Below are 23627 nucleotides of genomic sequence, written 5' to 3' on the forward strand. Positions count from 1 at the left end.
TGAAACCCATCTACCATGGGTGACCCTGCTGGTATTTGAAATCCCGGTGACAGAGCTTTTAGCATCACAGCACCACGCAGCTGCTACAGTCTGACAAGCGACAGACAGATGGGTGGTGTGGTTCCCTGACCGGAACAAACCTGGGCCACGGCAGTGACGGTGCTGCATCCTAACCGCCAGACAGAGCATCAGGGTTTGAGTTTACATGTGACCATGTGCTTGAGAATATGTGCTTAGAACATTATAATACGCTTAGAACAGTCCCTGACACAGCGTAGACGTTTAGTGTTAGGTGCTGCTCTTGTTGTTGCCGTCATTGTTTTTGTGTTACAGACAGGGAGACAAGCTCGTGCTCGTTGCGACTTGCTCAAGGTTATGTCAATAATAAGTGGTCAAGCAGTTAGGAGTTCTGTGGAATTGGACAAAAACAAAAGCATAAATGGAGTAAAATCACTGGCATATGGACTAATTTTGTGAAACAGTATTGATTTCATTTTAATTTGTTAAATGAATCCATCAGACTATTGTGGATTTATTGACTAGATTTACGGAAAGCTGCATGTGTTTACATATATACACACATTCCAGACATAATTCAGTAGGAAAGCTCTTTCTAAAGCATATTATAAATAAAGATAACCACATTTTCCACAAGATTTATGGTGCTTGGTAGCATTTAAAAGGAAGTAGGCAATTAACTAGTTTCTGTTGGCATTCCAGTATGCTTGCCAAGCAATTTGGGCTTCTGGTGCGTAGATTTCTAGAGGAACATAAGTCAAAATGAAGGCATCTCCTAGAAGAAAAATCCAGATTGGCTCTCATTATAATATTGAAGCAAACAAAAATGATCTCACTAAAATTCTGTTCTCTCTTCACATAATCACCTCTTATAATTACTTCATTAAATGCTCTGTCATTTTCTTGTCATGTTAGAAACAGTTTGTGTTGTACGGTATCAGGGTGTCCCCGTAGGTTGTGTGACGTGCTTTAAGAAGGATTATTACTGTTGCCTTTCTCTCATTGCTGGTAAGGGCCTATGGAGAACACATCTCTAGTGGTAAAGATTGTTTTATTCATTTACAAGGTCATAACATCTTGAGGGCAGATACTGTGTCTTAATAGAAATCAAAGAACCTATTAGATTGGCTGAATTAAAAATGGTCAGTCAAAGCAACTTAGCATTCACGATGATAGTAATGTAATGTTTGTCAGCAAGTTTGTTAAAGTTCTTGAAAAAGACTGCTGTTGGCGAAAGTACAGTTGGCAAGATCAGTGTCATGGAAAATGAGTTTAAAGGAAAAAGTACCCTCTAAAAGGCTTTAAAGGTATTTTAAAACCACTATAAATGAAAGTCTGTAAGACATCTATTTCAAAACAATTCAGACTTGTCAGCAGTAAAAATCTCATCTGGTAAGTGAATTATCAGGGAAGTTGTAGTGTGATCTGCTGAGGCAGATTCTCCTGTAAATTTTGTCATTTGGCTTGTACTTATTTTTAAAGTATTTGAACCAGCCCTTAATAGCATCAAATGTAGTGACTTTGGCATTTGTATTATCCTTTGTTTAATTTTTGCAGTTCTCAGTAAAGTGCGGACCCTTTTACGAATTGCTGTAGTGGATAATGATGTGTTTCTCTGGGCCTGGTTTTCTATCCATATTGCAGAAGATAGAATATAGATCCTTAATCTCCTCTTTCTGCACTGTCACAGCCCCCCTGCCTGCGTGACCTGCTGGAGAAGAGAGTATTAATTGGTTTTCTTTTCGTCACGAGTGAGAAGTAGTTGTGCCCTTGGCATAGTTTCCGTCTCTGAATTTATATTCTTCCTTTCCTTCCTCTAGAGCCATACTAAAGAAAGCTGGAACGTGAAGGCGTTCATCAAAAAAAGCTGAGGTGGGGGGCTGGCCCCGTGGCCGAGTGGTTAAGTTCGCGCACTCCGCAGCAGGCGGCCCAGTGTTTCCTTAGTTCGAATCCTGGGCGCGGACATGGCACTGCTCATCAGACCACGCTGAGGCAGCGTCCCACATGCCACAACTAGAAGAACCCACAACGAAGAATACACAACTATGTACCGGGGGGCTTTGGGGAGAAAAAGGAAAAAATAAAATCTTTAAAAAAAAAAAAGCTGAGGTGGCCTTGTACTTGACCCTCCTGATGTTTCTTATCACTGGAGGCTTGGGCAAGGGCGCAGTAGAGACTGGATCGGTTGCTTGTGCAGAAGTAGCTCTCTTGGGGTAGTGTTAAATCTTCAACCTTTTCCTGAGGAGGGATTTTTCTCTTGTTATCTTTACAGTTGTTAAAAATTTTATTTTTATATTTTGATAAGGTAGTACATGTACATGTAAACAATTCACGGTGTACTCAAGGCTATCCAGTAAAAACAAGTATCCTTTTCGCCCAGCACCACCTGGTTTTAACCTCCCCCAGGGCAACCACTGTTAACGCTGTGTATTTATGTGCACCCCTAACCCCCAACAGTGTGTTATAGGCACTGTTCTGAATCTTGCCCTTTTCCCCCCTTATTAACAGTATATCTTGGAAATGAATCCACATCAGTGCCTGATTTTGCTTCATGATATTTAACAGCTCAACTGATGGATATTTATGTTTCCCAGTCTTTTTTGTTGCATTATGAAGTAGGTCATGCTTGTTTCCTTATAAAAGAGAAATTCGGGTTGCTGTTATAAATGCATTCTATAATTTCAGATGGTTTACTCAATGAGTTGGAGACCATGCTTTCTAAGAAGTGTTTTCCGCAACAAGAAGGATAGCAGGTCCTTTATGTAAAACATGTTTTTATAGTTCATCTCCTTGCAGTATGGTGATATTTCGGGTGGAAATTGGCATAACTCATCAAGTATGACATTCTGGAAGAAGATTTTTTTCCCACTTCATGACTTCTTTAGTCTTTGACTGCTGTGTGAAAAATTCATTTAGACTCTGGCTGAACCTGTGTATAAGTTTTTGGCCAGGTGATTGAGAGTGAGTCGTTAGGATAGGGATAGGATGTATAGGTTTCAGTACAGAAACCTAAATGTGAATTTTCAGGACCTCCAGACGAGATGTCACCTGGAGCCCTGTGGCAGCGCTTTCCTCTTCTTTTATGGATCAGTTACATCTAAGATTATTATTGTTTTTTTAAAAATCCTGAATATAATGGTGCAAGTTTCTTTGGAAATCTACATTCTACTACTGTTGTTTCTCTCAAATATATTCAGTTTGGTATATGGAAGATTATATAAATGGTTCATAAAATTAAAGGAATATACATTTGGATGTGCTTAAATTTGTTTTTAAAATTTGCTTTTTGAGCAGAATTTGCATCATTAAAAAAAGGCTTTTTTTTGTTTTTTTTCCCCAAAGCCCCCCGGTACATAGTTGTGTATTTTTAGTTGTGGGTCCTTCTAGTTGTGGCATGTGGGATGCCACCTCAGCATGACTTGATGAGCGGTGCCATGTCCACGCCCAGGATCCAAACCGGCGAAACCCTGGGCCACCGAAGCGGAGCGTGCGAACTTAACCACTTGGCCATGGGGCTGGCCCCCCAAAAAAGGCTTATAGTTGCCATTATCTGAGTCATTCAATTCTGAGTGACCCACATAGTAATGATTTAATACCCAGGGAATAATGATATATTAGTAGTATCAAAACATGAGTTAAGTTTTTACTAAGTTTATTTTGCTTTCTTCATGTCTTCAAATGAATTTCTAATCCCTAAATCTTTTCCTTTTCTTATTTTTCTCATACCCTTAACTTTTGCTCTAAGGGATTACCTTCTGTTCCAGTGGTGGTGGGGGGGATATTATGAAAAAGAAGGGGAAGGAGAAGTGGTAAAAGTGTAAAGACTGATCTTTCCTACCTAACTGTTGAGGTGGGTGCTGTTGAAATAGCTGTACCTGTTGCTTTGGACTCCAGCTTTTTAATTAAGAAGCTTTCTCTCCTTGTCCAGATGGTGAGTTTCTATCATTCTTTTAAGGCAAAGGCAGCGTCAAATCTTGCCTTGTAGGTAAAGTCTTTCTCTGGCTTTGCTCTTTTCCTATTAGCTGCTCTGTAGCGTTTAAGAAAGAGATCTGTTAATGGGCATTGATCACATCATTTACAGTTGATTCTTTATGTGTCTGACTCCCTCAGGAGACTGATCTTTTTGAAGAACTGTGTTTTATCCATGTTTGTATTCACAGTAGCTAGGTACAGTGGCAATAATTGGTGCTCAATGATTTTTGAATTAGTGAATATCAGAAAGCTTAATCCATCTCATTTTTCCAAGGGAAACCTGGTCTTTATGTTCTTAATCTGATTTTCCTTAACTTATATGACTGACTACTAGGTATTCCAAGTGGAACTGGTAGGTATCCATAGAGATTGGGCAGAATTATTCTGATGGCTGTAGATGACTTCCTTCAAAAATTGTTTTATAGCTTTTCATCTAAAACCTCATAAGAAAATTGGAGAGCAAATTTGTTTTTCAGGCAGCACAGTATTTTATTAAAAAGCTTGAAATGTATTTGGAAAAAATTTTTAAAATTTTATAACTTACGGTATCAATATGATCTATCTTTATATTTTTAAAAGATATATTTTATAATAAAAGTAATATTACATATGCCTATTATTGATCATTCAGAAAAGAATACAAAAGTGTAAGAAGAAAATAAAATTATTCATATTTCCCTCTCAGGTTAAAATGTTGGTATTTTGGTGCATTTCATTCCAGTCCTTTTTTTGTTCATTGAGTTTTGTTTTTTGGGGGCTTGTTTTGTTTTGTTCTGTTTTCCACAGTTGATGATTTAGTGAAGCATAAAAAAAATAAGCTCATTGTCTCTAGTTGACTATGAAAACAATGTTTAGCTGCCCCATTTTAGCTTTTGGAAAAATTTGCTTGTTTATAATAATTGGATGCTGTCAAAATGCATTTTATATCCTTAAAACTCTATGACAATTTTATGGTATCAGTGGAGTGAAACCTTGGAAACTTGGATATCTGAAAGTGTACAGGCATAATTAATTTTGGGAAGTCTTCATTTTCAGATCTAGGATGATTTTTCCTTGTATTGGAGTAGGATATCCACTGTGGAAACTGTTTCACTGTTTCACTTTCTCATCTGTAAAATGTAAATGATAAGAGAGCTGTTTGAATATTAAATGAGGTGATATATTTACCTGGCACAGTACCTGATGGATTGTAAAAGCTCAACAAATGTGAGCTGTTAATAAGCAAACTCTTCTTCCTTCGTCAGTAGTCTTCATTTTCTCTGCAGCTTTTCTGGCCTCTTCTGTTCAGAAACACCTCCTTGGCTTCCGGTTGACTGGAGAGCATTTCCTTGGCCTCCTGCCCCCATTTGATGCTACTTTGAGGATCCCTGTTAACCGATTCTCTTGGTAAACCTTTGTTCACTTGCCTGCCACTTTCTTTGTTCAAAGACCATGTGGAGTTAGTAGAGCACTCTAGAGACTCACTGCCTTGGTCCCAGTGCCACTTCTGTACTTCAAAGCTGTGTGCTCTTTGCAAGTTAATTAACCTAACAGTTTCCTCATCTGTTAAATGAACAATGATTCTGCCAACCTCATAGTTTTGATGTGAGGACATTAAATGAAATAATGTAGATAAAACATTTAGGTTGTGCAGAATCACTGCCAGCTATTACCTAAGCGTCTGGCTCTTAGTTGGTACTTAATTCTTCTAGATTCGTGATCAGTGACTACCATATCTGTACAGCACTTTTGGTGTTTGTTATGGAAAATAAATTTTACTTATACAAGTCACCCTAACACAACATTAGTAACATAATGTAAAGGATACGTATCATATTAAACACACATGCACCTAAGAGATACTTATATATAACGTTCTTAGGGTGTGTTTGGTGAGAAGTGTTGAATGCAGCTGTATGTTGTGAGAATTACATGGTGCCATGCTTGGATCTTAGGATACTCCTTTTTTTTTTTTTTTTTTTTAAATGATGGAATGAATGACAGCTTCAATGTGATATGAACACTTACATTTGTCACATCCCAAATTGCTGACTTTTGATGGCCTTATATTCCAGTTTGAACCTAAGGGCCATCCAGGGACCAAATAATACTTGCATAGTGCATACCTTTATTGATGTATTAATACAGTTGTTCTTATGTGCTACTTTCAGCTGTTCTAGGTAATACTTAGTTTTTGAGTTTGTATGCCATTTCGGGCACAGTTTGGTTTTTACATATCATTTTGATTTAAAGAGTAGCAAAATTACCATTGAGTTGAGAACAGGATTTGTCAAACTATCTGTGGAATTAGTTATTTACTATTAGGCTGGGCAGTCTATGAATTCGCTTCTGTCCCCTTTGTCTTATATCTGGTCTACAAGAATTTGCTGCAATTGCATCATTTATTGTTAATACCCATTGTGCTGAATTCAACACAAACTTTTATTGTAATGAATTAACTGTACATGCTTACAATTCTGAATGAGCTGAAAGAGTTGTGAAAGTTAGGTAAATGAAGTAGATTCAACAGAATTCTTTCTATAATCATAGAAATTAATCATGAAGACATTTGACTTAGTATCTAGTAAAAGCATAAAGTATTTTAGTAAAGTTAACTTCACTATCCATTTGGTGATTATTCTGTCCATTTTTTTGCATTATTTCTCAATCATTTCCTTTTATTATCCTATAAAATACAACTTATAATAGAGGAGGTACAGTTGCTTATGAATACAGAGAGTATTTCATATAAATAGTTCTTGGATTCTGTACAACACCATTGGTCTTCATTTTGCACAAATAATCGACAATTTAGTGTGATAAGATTGGAGGGCTACTGGAAGCTAGAAAACACAACTGTTAAGAACTCACAGGAATCGCAGATAGATTTGTTTCTAAGAAAACAAATGTAGGGACTTTCAGAGATGAGAAGAAATATAAAAGGTCAGCCTCTTACCCTTCAGCAAAGCAGCCTGGTGGTTAGAAACAGAGCTTTGAAGTCAGACAGCCTGACTTTAAGTCCTGCTCTGCTCCTTACTTCCCATAGGACCTGACTCACTTAACCTCTCCACACTTCCGGTTCCCGTATGTAGACTGGGATAGTCATAAAACTAGCAGCAGGTTCTTGTGAGAATTATGTGAGATATGCCTAGTAAAGCCCAGCACTCTGTCTGCCACATAGTAAACACTTGCTAAACAGGTTATAAAGTATCTGCCAATGAGGAGTTGTTACAAACCAGACTTGTGTCATCTCTTAAAACAATCATACTGCTGGAAAAGCAGCTCAAGTATAATCTTGAGCTTGCCAGCAACTGTAGGTGGGGTTAAGTGAGTAAAATGACTCATACGCTTGTCTTGGTTCTAAGTATCTGTTGTTGGTAATTTTGTCATTCAACCCTGCCCCCAGTTGTGGGAATTATGTTCATACTCAGCAACTAGTAATTATATTTCTCATCAGTAGTAATGGTATTTAAATATTGTTGCATTATTTCTTGTCCTCTTTTTCTGTGAATCGTCTTACACCTAAATGTAGGAGTTACCAGTCTGATTTTGGGAATTCTAGGGAACCAGTGGTGATACTATTTCTTCTTCTTGACAAGTAAGACACAAGAGACTGACAGATGGAGCTCAAAATGGCCCCTCCATTGGCTGATTGGAGGGCATGACATTAAACCTGAAGTAAAAGGACTTATTAGCTGGTCTTAACTTAGACAGACTTACTCATGGGTGACTGGCATAGCTGAGCAACTGCAGGCCTCCCCTCAGGACAGGTGCCTTCCTGCTTGGAGAGCAGATCAGAGGGCATGCACCCAGGGACAGGGTGGGTGAGAAAGAAAGCAAGGAGCTCAGCCAAGCCAACCCTGGGAGTCCTTCTTCCTCCATGAGAGGAGTGAGGGAAGAGTGGGGAGAGAGTTCCCGAGTGTTACTCCAGCTGGAGTCCCTCCATGTGGACTTGAAGCAAGGTGGAACCACACATAGCCAAGTGAACATGACCTTCCAGTAAAGAAAGTGAGACTGTGGAGTTCTCTGCGTAGATTGGGGCGACAGATAAAGGGAAAGTGTGAGGAGAGGAGTAGGTTGGAACAGACGTAACAAGGCTCTGGTTTCCTTCATCTTTCAAGAGCACCCTGCATGCGTGCATTCATTTGTTCATTCATCCATCTGTATACCTATCCATTCATTCATCCATCCATCCACTCATTCATTTATTCCTTAATGGATATGAAGGACTTGTAATAATTAGAAATGCTAGACAGAAATAGATTATGACTTCTCATGTCTGAATTTTAGAGTCTTAACAAAATGTTAAGTGCCACCTTGAAATAGAATTTTAAAAACACAATAAAATATATGAGGAAGCTAAGAATCTTTAGCAAAGGTGTACTTTTTGCAGTGAAGGTGTATCTGGAAAATAGCTTGTAGGGGCTGGCCCCATGGCCGAGTGGTTAAGTTTGCACGCTGTGTTTTGGCGGCCCAGGGTTTTGCTGGTTCGAATCTTGGGCGCAGACATGGCACCACTCATCAAGCCATGCTGAGGAGGCATCGCACATGCGCACAACTAGAAGGACCCACAGCTAAAAAAGAAAATATATACAACTATGTACTGGGGGGCTTTGGGGACAAAAAGGAAAAAAAAATTAAAATAAAAAAAAGAAAATAGCTTGTAAATCTAATTTTAAAAATAAATTGATATATTAAGTGTTTACCTGGTTGAATAATTCATATTAATAATTAATTTTGGGTAAGTTTTTTATCCTTTTAAGAAATATTTAGTGAGCAGCTACCATGTGCTGGACATTGTGATAGATACTGGAGATTCCAGGATGAATGAGATACTGTCCTTTGTTCATGGAGATGACAGATTAATATAAGAGACATGGAAATAAATATGTTCAGTACAATGTTAGAGGTAACTGATTGGAAATACAGTAGATCCAAAGAAGTAGTGGCCAGTTCTACCTTTATGGCAATGGGCAGCGGTAAGGCAGGTCATGTAGACGCTGCCGAGAATTCATGATTAAATTTGAGGAAAATAATTTCCTTCTCTATTACAATGAATCCTGGTCAGTAACTGTTTCTAGGACTTTAAAAATTGTTTTGTTCCTCGTCTTTCTAGAAATTAGGAAGTAGGTAATAGAAGCCTGCCCAAGAATTGTTGCCAAAAGTATAATTTTAAATATTTTATTAGTTATAGAAATATTATATATCTACTTGATGCTCAGTGTTCCATGTTTAAAATATTGGAGGTGTGTCCTGTTCTTAAAGCTCTTAAAAATATATGCTTACAAATAAAACAAACAACCTACCAATGATAAAATGTTGATGTTTTTACTTGTAAAAGGAAGAGGAGGGCCTGGACAATTATGGGAACACTATGAAAGGGTAGTTGAGATGGCGATTGGGAAACTAATTGGAAGAGAAATCGTGTGAGCACTAGATTAGAAACGTGCTGAGTAAAGAAGGTCGCTTACTTGCTTGGACTGTCTAGCACTGTCAGTTCTGCAGAGGTCCTGTGGTCACTGGAGGAAAGAGGGAGGTCAGGCTAGGAGAACCTTGCTGCATCTCTCCTCAGCCCCACTCACCCTCCTTGCTTGAAAATTTGGCTTCTATATAAGAATTTGTTTGAAGAAATATGTGCTACAAATTTAATGAAAAATGTAAAAGCTATTAAAGCATGATATAATAGAAAATGTTGATGTAATGCTGGTAGTGATAGAAATATTTTTAATAGAAAGGTAAAAATCATATTTACACTGATAATTAAAATCTGAAATTGAAGAGCGTTTAGGGTTATTTTGAATGCTTTTATTTTATCAGACAATGCATTTTAAACCAGAGTCATGTGACAATGTAGATGGGTCCTCATGTGGCTCTTTGGAAGAGGAAACCTGGGCATTTCGGAGGACTTTTGGGTTTATGGCCTTGGTTCTTCCATGTATTTAGCTTTCAGAAAGCCTTGGGCTGTCCCTTCCATGGTCCTGATTATTTATACTGTTTTATAATTGCAGAATCTTTTGTTGTTGTGTTGCTCCCAGGTGAACAGAAGAAAGAGGGAGGGAAGCCAAATGATTTTTCTGAGATTATTACCCTAGTGCAAGAAGGAAGAAGGAGATAAATGGGTTTTTAAGGTTGTGCATTTTTCGATAAGACATTTGTTTAACATGGAATTAATGGAGTTATGAGGTGGGAATGGGACTGGACTGGAGTGCAACGGAGTATTGGATTATAGATTCCCTCCCGGCCGAGGGAATAAAAGCGGCAGGAGGAGATGCTGGGTCCGTTCCTGCAGGACCCCTGGTGTGTCTTTGGCTTAGGATACCTTGGTATCTTGGGATGCGATTGCAGAATCAGCTTTCTCAGGGGGAGGGGAGGTATATGCAACTTTTAGTTGCATGTTTTTAATTTCATCTCGCACAGAATGACCAATTAAAGTAAGTGATATTTCAGGTTCTCTTGTGACTAAGCGCACCTTCCTTTATTTTGTTTGCTGGTAGTTATGTTTTGATGTTGATCTGCGTAACTACTTATTCCTCCTCTGAGCATCCCTTCCAGCCTTGGAGCTAGAGCATGGCAAAAGAAATGCTGAAGTTTTTAGCAGTGGTGCCTATTAAGATTTTACCATTAAAAACATCTTTATTCTTGATAGATCCTAGTCCATAGTATACTAAGAAAGTGATCACAAATAACTGAAACCATTGCTCAGGCACCGTTGATACTTACGGTCTCTTTTGGTTGAAAGGTGAGATGGAGTTAAGGAACTCCAATCACAGACGTGAATAACCTATTCACATTATTTCAGGAGAAAAGCATTTGCTGTATGAATACATTGAGCTGGCAAGGAAAGCCATCAGGACCTGAAACGTGAAGCAGCTCAGGGATGGCCTCTTCTGTCTTTTTTCAGGCTAAAAGGTCTCTGATGATGACTGCTTTGCTCTGCATATCAGGTAGTGTTTTCCTCTCTGCAACAGCTGCCTTTTCTCAGCTTGCTGGTAGTTTCTGCTTCCCCCCTTTTTCAGCTTGCCTTTGCTCGCCATTGCCCATTAAAGCTCTTTACCTCATGATGTTTCATGTAACTCCCGTAACACAGTGACTCTCTCAGTTTATCCTGGTTCTGACTGCTAAGAGAGGACTGGTTGAATAAATTATGTTAATGCATTAGGAAACTTCACAGCTGTGAAAAAGGTTGAGGTAGATCCATTGATGTCTTGGAGTCAGCCTGAACTCTGCGTTTGGTGACAGCACATGTGGAGCCTGGTCAGTGGCCACCATAGTGGGAGTATGTGCAGTGTGGAAATGGGCAGATGCCACAAACCAGGGATCACAGCCTCTACTTCTTCCCTCCAAGAACCTATTGCTGAACCTTTATTGGCACACCACTGGGTCGATCTATAGGTGTTAACACGCACAGTCTCCAAGGTGTACTGTTAAACCGAAAAGAGTAAAGTGTAGAATAACTTATAGAATGATTCTAGTTTTTGAATAGAAAAGGGAGATTTAAATATACGTGTGTGTGCATGCATTTCTGCTGATTCTTGTATAGTGTGGAGAATATTTTTGGTAGGTAACAGTGGGATGGTGCAGATCAGAGTTTAGTTTTAGACACTTTGTCTATATCGACAAATTGATACATTGCTTATGAACATTAAAAGCCAGTACAGTTTTTACATAATCATAAAATACTGTTGATATCATTTATTTGAATCTCAAATATTATGATGAGCTATGTAGGAAGGAAATATGATCCTAATGTCAAAAGTGTCGAGGTCGCATGAAGTCACTTTTCCCATAAGCCATCAAGTTCACAGCCATGCCTCTTTGTACCTTACTTCATGTTGTGTTTTTTTTTTTTCCTTCTCCCCAAACCCATGTAGTACATAGTTGTATATTCTAGTTGTAGGTCCTTCTAGTTCTGCTATGTGGGATGCCACCTCAGCGTGGCTTAATGAGCACTGCTAAGTCTGCGCCCAGGATCTGAACTGGGGAACCCTGGGCTGCTGAAGTGGGGCGCACGAACTTAACCACTTGGCCACGGGGCCAGCCCCCATTACTTCATGTTTGACTGTGACTTTTATCACTTTCTGCTTTGCTTGTTTTGAGATTTCTAATATTCCTCTCACCCTCTTTTTTTGGTTTCTTTTGTATGTAAGCTTTTACTGTATTGCTAATAATAGCCATGATCTATGCATTGTCTAGAATCCACTTTCTTCCTGAAGACACCTTGTAGTCCGTATTCTAATGTAGGCCAGTTGCTTCTAGGCAGCTACACAGTTGGCATCTGGAAATGTCTAATTTTAGCCTCCTGAGATTTCATGGATCCTATATCTGCCCCTCTTTTTGATTCTGTTAAAGAAAAAATTATTTTGATCCTTATTAAAGCAGTAAAGAAGACTTTATTCAAGCCTGCTGCAATAGGGGAGAGAGAGTGGGTTCAACTCCAGATACAATAAGGACAAGTCAGGATTTGTAGCCAATGAGCAGAGTACGGAATTCGGTGAGTGGGAAATACTGAGAGGAGCCATCAAGGGTAGGGGGACTCTTGCGAAACTGACTTAATGGTATTCGTGGTAAAGGCAGGCAGGGTGAGCAGATATCAACGGTCAGGGGGACGCTCCGTAAACTGACTTAGCAGGATTCTTACTACAGCGGGCCTAGGCACGCTGAAGACGGGATGGGAGGCCGGGTCGAGGCCCAGTTGAGAAGAGGGCTCAGACGAGCCTGACTAAAGTTTGGATGAGAAGAGAGTCTTTGTCAATTCTTTTTTGTTGTTGTTGTCCTGTTTTTCTGTAGTATATTCTCAAATTCTTTTTAAAAGAAATGTTGCATAGGCAATGAATTTTGAATCCTTGTATTAGTTTCTTATTGCTAGTGTAACCAGTTATCACACACTTGGTGGCTTAAAACAACATAAATTTATTCTCTTACAGTTCTGATGGCCAGAAGGTTGAAATCAGTTTTCCTGAGCCAAAGTCAAAGTGTCAGTTTCAAAGTGTCAAGGTTCCCTCTGGGGCCACTAGGGGAAAATCTGTTACCTAGCCTTTTCTAACTTCTGGAGGCCACCTACTTTTCTTGGCTCGTGATCCCTTCCTTCCTTCCTCACATCACTCTAACCTTTTGCTTCCATCATCACATCTCTTATGGCCTCCTTTTTTTTTTTTTTTTTTGGTGAGGAAAATTGGCCCTGAGCTAACATCCCTGCCAGTCTTCCTCTGCTTTGTATGTGGGATGCTGCCACAGCATGGCTTGATGAGTGATGTGTAGGTCCACGCCTGGGATCCAAACCTGCAAACCCTGGGCTGCCAAAGCAGAGCACATGAACTTAACCACTATGCCACTGCACCAGCCCCTCCTACATCCTCCTGTGATGTTCTTGTCTCTCTTTTATAAGGTACCTAGTGATTGTGTTGGGTCCACCTGCGTGATCTGGGATAATCTCCCTGGCTCAGGATCCTTATTTAATTAGATCTGTAAATCTCTTTTGGCATGTAAGGTACATTCACAGGTTCCAATGATTAGGATGTAGACATCTTCTTGGGGCATTCTTCAGCTCACCATACCTTGTAATATCTAAAAATGTTTTTATTTTTTCCTCATGCTTAATTGATAGTTTGGCTTTGTATAGAATTAGAAGTTTATGATATTTTTTTCCTCAGAACTTTGGAAATAATGCTTCATTATCTTCTACATGATAAGAAGTCTGATGCCAGTCTGGTTCTTACTCATTGGTACATGACTTGAAACTTTTCCCTCTCTCTATGCTTTGGAGATCTTTTGCTCATATTGAATGTTAGAACTGGCTTAAGCTGAGCATAAATTTTATTCGTGAGTGTCCAATTAAGTGTAATTAATGTTCATAAACATGCCTCTAACGTGGCTGTTAGTTTTCCAAGGTGGTTTCCAAATTGTAGGTCGCTACCCATTTAAAAGAAAGAAAGAAGGAAGCAATGAAGGGAAGAAGGAAGGAATAAATAGAATAGAAAATGTCACGGGGCCATCCCACAGTAGTTACACATATTGTTTCATGAAACATTTGTTTCACTTGTGTACATGTGGTGTGTTTAAAAATTTTCCGAAACATTCCAAAATTTAGCATGTATTTGCTCAGTGTCTGAAACAGGGGCTGAAGTTTTCACATTAAAAATGATCATTAGAAACTATGTTAAGATATGTATTTGAGAAGAAGAGCATTCCTCCTTAGCTTTAGTTTAATGTTTTAAATAAAAATTCTCCTGTTGCCCCGTGGCAAGTTCTATTAAAAGTAATAAGAACATGGCTAATTCTGAAATACGAAATTGAGGATATTCTGAAGCTGCTTGTTGAAAGCCTGTTTGTTATTAGATGGAATGCTGGGTGTAGGCTGGTGTGGTTCATACTTGGGATCTAGCCTGAAAGACATGTTTTTACCCTCAACAAATATCATCTTTGTTTGAGTATCTATAGTCCATGTAACCACAGCAAGGTCTTTTTTCTCCCTGAGAATGTATCTCAAACATCATCTTTCTTGTGTTTGTTTCACAATAGTTTAAAGTAGATCTGCCTTCTGCTTTTCTGTTTCAGTTTGTTGCAGAATGTGTCAGGTACCACCTAACCCTCTTGGTGTGCCTGAGAACTACAAAATAATAATGAAATCTTGGAATAGATAAGTTTACTCTATGAGGACTGAAGCGGTTGTTAATTCCCAAGGCCAGACTTGTTATCTAACAAAGGGTAAAGTACTTTTTAAGTTGAAATTGTAGATTTTTGTATTTTTAACATTCATCTGTCAAAATGTACACTGGGAAAAATGGTTTGCTGTCAGTTTTATTGGATTGAGTTTGAAATTTACTAATTTTGGATTATGATTTGGGGTTAAGTTAGTGATGCTAAGTTACAATGCCTGCTTTCAAAAAAGGTAATTCAGGAGGATACTTGATTCTTAGAAGTCTTGTGTTTAAGTGGAATTAGAGGTCTTCTTAAAATGTTATGGTTGTCAGTTTTTAAAATGCTTCTTAAAATGCTATAGTTGTCATTTTCTTCCACAAATTTGTGCCCAGAGATGTTTTCCTGTATGCTTGAGTATTTAATCCAAATGTCTTTTGATCCTTACTACTTAAAATATGCCTCTTATACTTTGAAACCTTGTTATATTAAGTGTAAAGTCAATAAAAATAACTTGATTTAATTTGGCTTGAATAATGTAATAGGGTTTTCAAATTTGATAATGACATGTGCTGTAAGTACCAAGTAACACAGCTGTCATTGTTTAATAGGTGCCTGGAACTTTGTGCACACTTGCACACAGACACAGGACAGCTGTCGAAGCCCTGTGGTCAGTGTTTTAGGGCACGCTCTTTGTTCTTGCACTGAATTTCTGTATAAGCAATCAGAATGAAACCAAGGGGAGCATTCTAGGGTAATTCCTAATGAACTTCTCAACTATAGAGACCGTATGAAACGTAATTTAACTACAGCAAATTCTGCATCAGGATACAATACCACTTCATACTCTAAAGATGATTGCCTCACAACGCAGATTATTAAATGTCTCTAAACTCAGTGTTGGGAAAGGTTGGCATTTCCATTTAATCTCTTCAAAGAAGCAGGTTTGGCTATATTTTCTAAAATTAGTTTGACTTTAAACCCACTCTCTTTTTAGAATACAGATCTTCCTTGACTTACAGTGAGGTATGTCCTGATAAACTCCCTGTAAGTTGAAAATATCGTGAGGAAAACGCATTTGCAGAACCTACAGAACATCCTCGCTTAGCCTAGCCTACCTTGAATGTGCTCAGAACACTCACGTTAGTGCACAGTTGGGCAAAAGCAGCTCACACAAAGCCTATTTTATAATAAAATGTTGAATTTCTCATGTAATTGATTGAATGCTGTACTGAAAGTGGGAAACAGAATGGTTGTAAGTGTATCAGTTGTTCGCACTCACGATCGTGGGGCCGACTGGGAGCTGTGCTTGCTACTGCTGCCCAGCATCACGAGAGAGTATGGTACTGCCCGTCGCCAGCCCGGGAGAGGATCGCAACTCAAAAGTCGAGTACAGTTTCTACTGAATGCTTCTTGCTTTCATACCATCAACTCACACCGTCATAGGTCAAGAACCATCTGTACATTCATTAATATTAAAAAATTTTCTCCCATGGGGAAATATAAGGGTAAAAATTTTCTAAAGGAATTTCAAGATTTAGAGCTTATTTATTTGATTTAGTGTCAACTGTTCGAATCATGATAAAGTATATCATCTTTCCCATAAAATTAGGATACAATTTCATCCAGTTTCAGTACAGCCTCTATTATGTGATTAGGTTTTCCTTTCTGGAAATCTCTAGTTGGGAAATGATCTGCGTAAAGCTTTATATCTAACAGTTTGCCATAATGACGTTTTCTTGGGATACTTTCATCTTCACATTCCAGATTCATCCCATTTCCACTTCTTGCCTTTATACTTTTAAATTTCTCATTGCTAAGTTGGAAATACAGTTGAGACTCCTACAACTGGTGGCAGGAATAAAGGACTGGTATAGTATATATTCAAAGAAAAGCCTTCATCCATTAAATTTGGCCTAATCCCCATAGAAATTCATGCTTAACTCTTCTGATAACGGAAATGGAATTTAATAAGTAGTCAAGTTTTCTACTTTGAGTTTAATTTCTATTAATTTACTTTCTATACCCATCTGTAGAAGTATGAATGTGATGTTTTAAAGCTGGGCAGCAGAGGAGGAAAAAAGGAATTGATAGAGGTTCATAAGTCTGAAATAGGATAATGAATATCTATATCATTCAGTTGATTATTGCAGACTTCCGATTGCATTAGTTCACTGTGACAATCTGAACCAGCCTGTACTTTTATTGGTGCATTCTATTATTTATTCACGTTTCCCCCAAGAGATAGCATATTGACATTTTGTAGTCTAACTGAGAAAAGCAGTGACATAAACATTTTTTCCCAAGTAAACTGAAAAATTTACAAGCTCTCATCTTGCTACTTTTTACTATTATAAACACCCTTGTGCTCGTTTACCTCATTGGCATAAATTCCTAGAGGTGGAATTGTCGGGTAAAGGTTATGCCTGTTTTTAAGACTTTTGATATATATTATCAAACTGCTTTCCAGAAAGATTTTATACACTTATATGTCTACCCTCAGAGAAAGGTACTGCAGATGTCCCCACGCTGTTGTCAACACTGAGTAATAGCACTGCAATTTTTGGTAGTCTGAGATAGGTGCAAAGGGATATTTTAAAACTTGTATTTCTTTAGTTTCTAATGAGTTTGATTTTTTCCCATGTCTTGGCTTTTAAATTTAGATTTTATTTTAGTGAGAGCTATCCTTGGTTTAAAGATTCAGCAGACTGTGAGACTTGTTTTGGAAAATAGCTGACTTGTATACTCCTCCCCCCTCACTGCCCACCCCATAGAGTAACCTCTCCCCACCCCCCAGCTGATTCTTTCTCTGTTTACTTCGGAGTGCTGGATACAGGCCTTGTTGCCACTTCCTGCTTCTGCAGTTTCAGGCAGTATGTTGGTTTCCTGCTTTGGAGGGTGAGGAGTTGGTTTTCTTCTGTGCACCCAACCTCTGCTGCAGCCATGGCACATCTCTTCAACTCTCAGGGGGTGTCTGACTCCCTGTGTTTAAGCCCACCCCTGGCTCTCCTCAGGAACCCACTTGCTGGGCCTTTGAGGGAGGGGATTTAAAGACTCCCCACATTGTCGTTTTAGTGGCCTTTTAGGAGGAGTGGGTATAAAAGTGTGTGTTCCATCTCCCATCGTTAACTGGAAGTCCTTTTTCGTGTCTTTAGTAATCATTTTTATAAAGTAATGGTTAAAATATGGGCTATGGAGTCAAAACTGTCTGAATTTGAATCCAGCTTTGCTGTTTACTAGGTTTATGACCTTAGACAAGTTGGTTAAAATCTCTAAACCTCATTTTTTTCGTCTGTGTAATAGAATTAATATGAAACCTCTCTTAGAGTGTTGTTGTGAGAATTAAATGTGATAAGGCATGTGAAGTGCTTTTCACAGTATCTGCTGCCTGGAAGTGTCTTACCGTCTGCCAGGCACTTAGTAAGAGCACAAATCTAGTTGTCTCTAGTAGGATCACAAATCTAGTTGTTTCTGCTGTTGTTACTCTTGTGAATTTCTTGCTCATGATCCTTGCCCAATTTTCCAGTGGAATGCTTGTCTTCTTGATCTATAGTCTATCATTGGTCTTTCATTTTTATTTATGGTACTTGGGATGTGTCATTATATCCCTACTATTTCATGTTATGATCTCCACTTCTGTTGTCAGATTTGTGTTTTTGAGATACCTGGTGGTAATAAAAAAGAAGTGTGTGTTTGTGTGTGTGTGTGTGTGTGTGTGTATGCACATGCGTGTGCGTGCGCAAGTGGGCAGTAAAACTGGAGATTTTTATAGAAGTTGGGGCAATTGATAAGGGGGACCTTATCATTGGCTAAATGAAGAAATGATTATTTTCATCTTGTAAGAGAAATAATTTTTTTTAATTCCTAAAGTATATCTTGTGCTGGTTTATTTTTTGGACAAATCACCTTAATTTTCAAAAGCTATCTTGAATGTTCTTATCATCTACCCAAGTGGATTTCATCTGAAAACTTAGAGTTTTCAGTTTCAGTTTCTTTTTTAATACTAATTTTCATGAAATTAGATCCAAAATTGATTCTTGGATAAGATTTATCATTATCCCCTAAGTTTATGCTATGTTAACAAATTTGCTTTCTTTTGAATATCATATATAATATTGAAATGGTTGATATGTTGATATTTCAAAGTTGTAGTTACAGATACTTAACTCATCCTTTTAAGTTTATTTGATTTTGCTAGTTTGTCATTTTAGGCAGTATTGGTTTATTGTACTATTTTTATTTGTTTTGTCTTAGTTTTATAATTAATTAACTTTATGATTCTTTAAATAACAGTTAGTCTAAATTTGGTCTCTCCACAGATTCGGACCAGGATGTAGCACTCAAACTTGCCCAGGAGCGAGCTGAAATAGTTGCTAAATATGACAGAGTAAGTATTCGTATTTACTCATTGAGTAAGTTTTATTAGAAAAAACGTATAAATAGAAATGGATTTGCTTTTTGGAGAGCTAAAATTACGGAAGCGTTTGTTTACTTCCTGTGACCACTGAAGTCATCTTTTTTTCCTGACCTCATCTCCAAATTTTCTCTCCCTCCTTTCCTCTGCCCCAGCCACTCTGGTCTCTTGCTGTTCTTCCAACGCACCAGCCTTGCTTGTGCCTCAGGACCTTCACACTGGCTTTTCCTTTTGCCTAGAACACTTGTATCTTGGATATCCTCAGGCCTCGTTCCCTCACTTCTTTCAGATCTTTACCCGGATGCTGCCTTCTCAGGGAGATCTTCTCTGACCTACTGCTTAATACCCTCCTCCACTCGCTGGCTCTCTGTATCCCCTTTCTCTTTTATTTTTCACTATAGCACTTATTATATCAGCATACTTGATATTATACTTATTTTGTTTGTTGTCTGCTCTCACTCCTAGAATGTAAAATCTGAGGGTAAGAATTTCTTTTGTTTGATTTACTCTTGTATTCTAAATACCTAGAACAGTTCCTGACTCATACTAGGTATTAAATAAATATTTGAATACATTAGTATATAGAATTAAACACTCATTTTATTCATAATTTATATGTGCTATTAAAAATTTAACAGGATCTGAAAATTTGAATTTATACATTATGTATAATCTCTATTAGCATTGTATCCTTATGTTAATTATGGAATCTGTTTTTTGATGTCCTAGAAAAATCACAGTTGTTGGCAATTTACGTGTCTCCTTATTACTGCCTTACCTCTTAATGTCTATAATGAGTTGTTGCAGTGATTTATAAGTGTCAGGTTTTATATTTATATCACTTGCATGTAATTTCATATCTGTTATTTTTGATTATTTATGAGAATAACAGGAGCATGAAATTATAGAAAGCCATCTGGACTGTGCCCTGCTTCCAGGGAGGCATTCAGGCAGCGCTCAACTTAACAGTTAGGTTCCCAGAGTTCGTTTCCAAGTTGCTTGTTTGGAACATCAGACACTCCCATTTTTGTGATTAGGTTTTAGTGTAGTCCATGAAAAACCCAACTAATTTATTTTACCGCTTAACTGATTTAAAACCAATAGAACTATCATTCATTCATGCTTGCATGCATTTTTCTTTTTCACACCATTAACCAGTTTTTGGCCAGGCTAGGCATCATGCTAGGCCTTGGGGATTCACGGTACAGACATGAGTTACAGCAGTCCTTGCCCACAAGATGCTCACAGCCTACTCGGAGGAGAACACATGAGCAGACAACTATAAAATATACTCAGATAGAGGGGTCCACAAGTTGAGTCTGAAATTTGTGGGATTGATATAGACTGTTACATTTGGGGTTCCTGATCAGTGCTAGTTAATAGCCTCAGAGCAGAGTGAGAAGAGCAAGAGAGGACAGAGCTCTGGGCACCCCAACAGTTGAGAGGTGCCCTTGAAGAAGCCATCAAAAGGAGACTGGGAGAGGGTTGAGGAGAACCAAAGAGGATGGTGTCATGCAGGTTGGGGAACAGGGAGTGAGCAACATTGACAAGTGCACTGAAAAAATCCGTTAGATGAGGCCTGAAGGTTGTCCCCTGGATTTGACAATGGGAGATCATTTTTGACCTCGGCAAGAATAGCATCAAGGCTGATGTGGCTGTGAAGTAAAGAAGTAGAGAGACAAATGGATAGCTTACTCTTCTGAGAAGTTTGGATGAAAAGGCAGGAAATACTTTTTTCTAAGACATGTTCACTCTAAAACTTTCAACTTTGACACTTTATTCTTGTGTGGCTTTCTTATCCTCTTCTTTCCCAATCATTTCTTTCCCAATCATCTTTTCACAGGAACCCAAGTTTAATTGTGGCTTAGCTACATGTCAGCTGTTGCCAAAGTTTGTAACTAGCAAATGGTGATTATATTGCCAAAGATAGTTTATTTTTTCAAAAAAATTAATTAAAGTTGATAATGCCTCATTTCCAGCTCTTATTATTAATACATAAAAAATAACTCTTGTTTCTTTGTCCTTTTATTTTAAGAAATTATTCCATTTTATGAATGCCCAATAACTCTCCCTTGTTCCTTATTATAGGGACGAGAAGGTGCTGAGATTGAACCCTGGGAAGATGCTGATTACCTTGTTTACAAAGTCACAGATAGATTTGGCTTTTTACAGTAAGTTGCATATATTCAAAGCTAACTTTTTTATTATAATGTTTCTATGATCACCTATTATATTGATTTTCTTTCTTTTTAATAACGTTGCTGTGAATAAGGTTCCAGGACTGCTCCTGCAATGTGCTTTTTGTTATTAAACTCCTGGCTTTTTTAAGCTCTATGATTGAAGTCGAACTATAGTTAAGAATACAGTCTCTAATATTTGTTGTATTTTAGTAAGAACATTAAGTGCAATAAATGAATTGTATTAATAATTTAGAAGAATTAAATGGAAATGAATAACAATTTGTACTTCAAAAATAATGATAAAACATTTCATTTTTATATAAATGCATTTTAAAAATAATTGGCAATTAGAACTTTAGTGTTATGCATCCTAAAAATGAGCAATGAAAAGAAGTGCTATTGATCTCCCTTATAGTTGTAAATGTATTCATGTTATTGCTTCTCAAAATTAATTCCATTTATCCTAAGTATGTTACATAAAGAGTTGAGAGAGGTCTAGACCACTTATAAAGTCGTTCAAGTGATTTTTTTCTTTTGGTGAGGAAGATTTGCTCTGAGCTAACATCTGTTGTCAATCTTCCTGTCTTTTTTGCTTGAGGAAGACTAGCCCTAAGGTAACATCTGTGCCAGTCTTCCTCTATTTTGTACATGGGTTGCTGCCACAGCATGGCTTGACCAGTGGTGTAGGTCTGCTCTTGGGATCCAAACCCACAAACCCAGGCCACCTAAGCGGAGCATTCCAAACTTTAACCACTGTGCCACAGGGCCAGCCCCTGACTATGGTATTTTTACTCAGATTCACATAGGCTGTAGACTCCTCTTCATCTCTATAGTTTGTTTGGTTCAATACAATTTCGTGATTAACCTACTTCTCTTTCAAATTTATTCTTTTCCAGTCTTGTTTATTATAAATAGGAAAAATCCAGGGATTTTTATTTTACGATATATGATTAAATTTCTTTTTAATGATTTTATTTTTTATTTTTCCTTCTCCCCAAAGCGCCCCCCCCCCCCCCCCCCCCCAGTACACGGTTGTATTTTAGTTGTGAGTCCTTCTAGTTGTGGCATGTGGGACGCCACCTCAGTGTGGCCTGATGAGCGGTGCCATGTCTGTGCCCAGGATCCAAACCAGCGAAACCCTGGGCTGCTGAAGTGGAACCTGAGAATTTAACCACTTGGCCACAAGGCCGGCCCCTGATTAAATTTTGAAGGAAAAATACAATTTCTTATATAGTTCATAGCAGTAACTTATAGTACTCAGACCTTGTTTTCTCCTTCTGTTCTGTTTTCTTGCATTTAGAAAGTATTTTGTTGTATCATGTTTTTCTCAGGGTGAAACAAGCAAACAAACAGAAATGGTTCTAGAGGTTAGAGAATATATGCTCTTCTTGTGGCTTCGCTGGTCCCAGTTAACCGTTTCCTGCCTTATCTGTAAAACAAATTATTAACTGCTCTGAATATCTTAGAGTATAGCTGAAGCGTGTAAGAAATACGATGAGAGAATGTTATATAAAGGTCTGGACAGATAGACGGTGTTATTATTATACCAAAGGACATTAGCATGTCCCAGATGTTCTCCTGAGTTGTTGTAATTAGAGGACTTTGAACTTCAACAAACCAATAGAGCGGTATTTAACTCTGATGAAAATACTGTTCTTAATTTAAACTGCCACTTCCACTTTTTTAAGTAAATCAAACTTAGCCACAAATGTGGCAGGAAATGATTGTACATTTTTGTGAGTTAATGTGCAGATCTGAGTGAATGAAGTTTTGAAGGACAGTTTGAGCATTTAGCACTGTCAAGATCAGTGGGTCCCAAACTTGCCTGCACGTTAGAATCAGCTGGGAAATGTTTGTTGTTGTTATTTTTTCACAAAAAACAGATTTCTGGGTTCTGTCCCAGATTTTGATTCAGAAGGAAGGATATAACTCAGCTGATTTTGACCTCCGCAAGTGTTTCTGATGGGAGCAAACCACAATTAGAAATGTTCTTATCATAAAATGGTCTAATATAGTACAAAATATGTATGGAAAAACTGTGCATTCCAAAAGTATTCTAGTAATTACCTAAATTCTCTTTTCTCATTGAAACAATGTGAGCTGGGTTCTGGCCCAAGAGCTTAGCCTGTATTTGGCAATCTGAAGTCACACTCAGTTATTTTGTGTTTTTTATCCTCTGTCCATTTGGCTCTAGTGGGAAAAAAAGTCAGTCAGTATAGTATCTGAATGATAGTATCCAATATTTATTGAGCACTTACTGTGTGCGAGGCACTGTGCTAAGCTCTATACATGGGTTGGCTCATTTATTCCTCTCAAAACTCTTTGAGATAGGTATTCTTTCTGTCTTTTTTTAGATGAAAATGAAGCACAAAGAGGTCAAGCAACTTGCCCCAGTTGTGCTGACATTAAGTGTCAGATCTGGGGTGTGG

At 38.1% G+C, this 23627-nt stretch overlaps 1 protein-coding gene across 11 annotated transcripts in view; it reads left to right on the forward strand.

The window, feature by feature from the left end:
- Positions 1–23627, forward strand: part of USP6NL (USP6 N-terminal like) — a 254559-nt gene that overhangs the window by 165266 nt on the left and 65666 nt on the right. For 7 of the 11 annotated variants that reach the window (XM_070501182.1, XM_044761880.2, XM_044761879.2 and 4 more), the window contains 2 exons: positions 18924–18991; positions 21107–21189. In XM_070501182.1, the coding sequence (XP_070357283.1) occupies positions 18924–18991; positions 21107–21189 (151 nt within the window). Of the gene's footprint in view, positions 1–5255; positions 5377–10771; positions 14674–18923; positions 18992–21106; positions 21190–23627 lie in introns of those variants that run through there. The other 4 variants (XM_070501188.1, XM_070501189.1, XM_070501187.1 and 1 more) reach the window with 2 other exon arrangements.

The sequence above is a fragment of the Equus asinus genome, chromosome 29 (genome assembly GCF_041296235.1).
Source record: "Equus asinus isolate D_3611 breed Donkey chromosome 29, EquAss-T2T_v2, whole genome shotgun sequence".
Classification (NCBI taxonomy): Eukaryota; Metazoa; Chordata; class Mammalia; order Perissodactyla; family Equidae; genus Equus; species Equus asinus.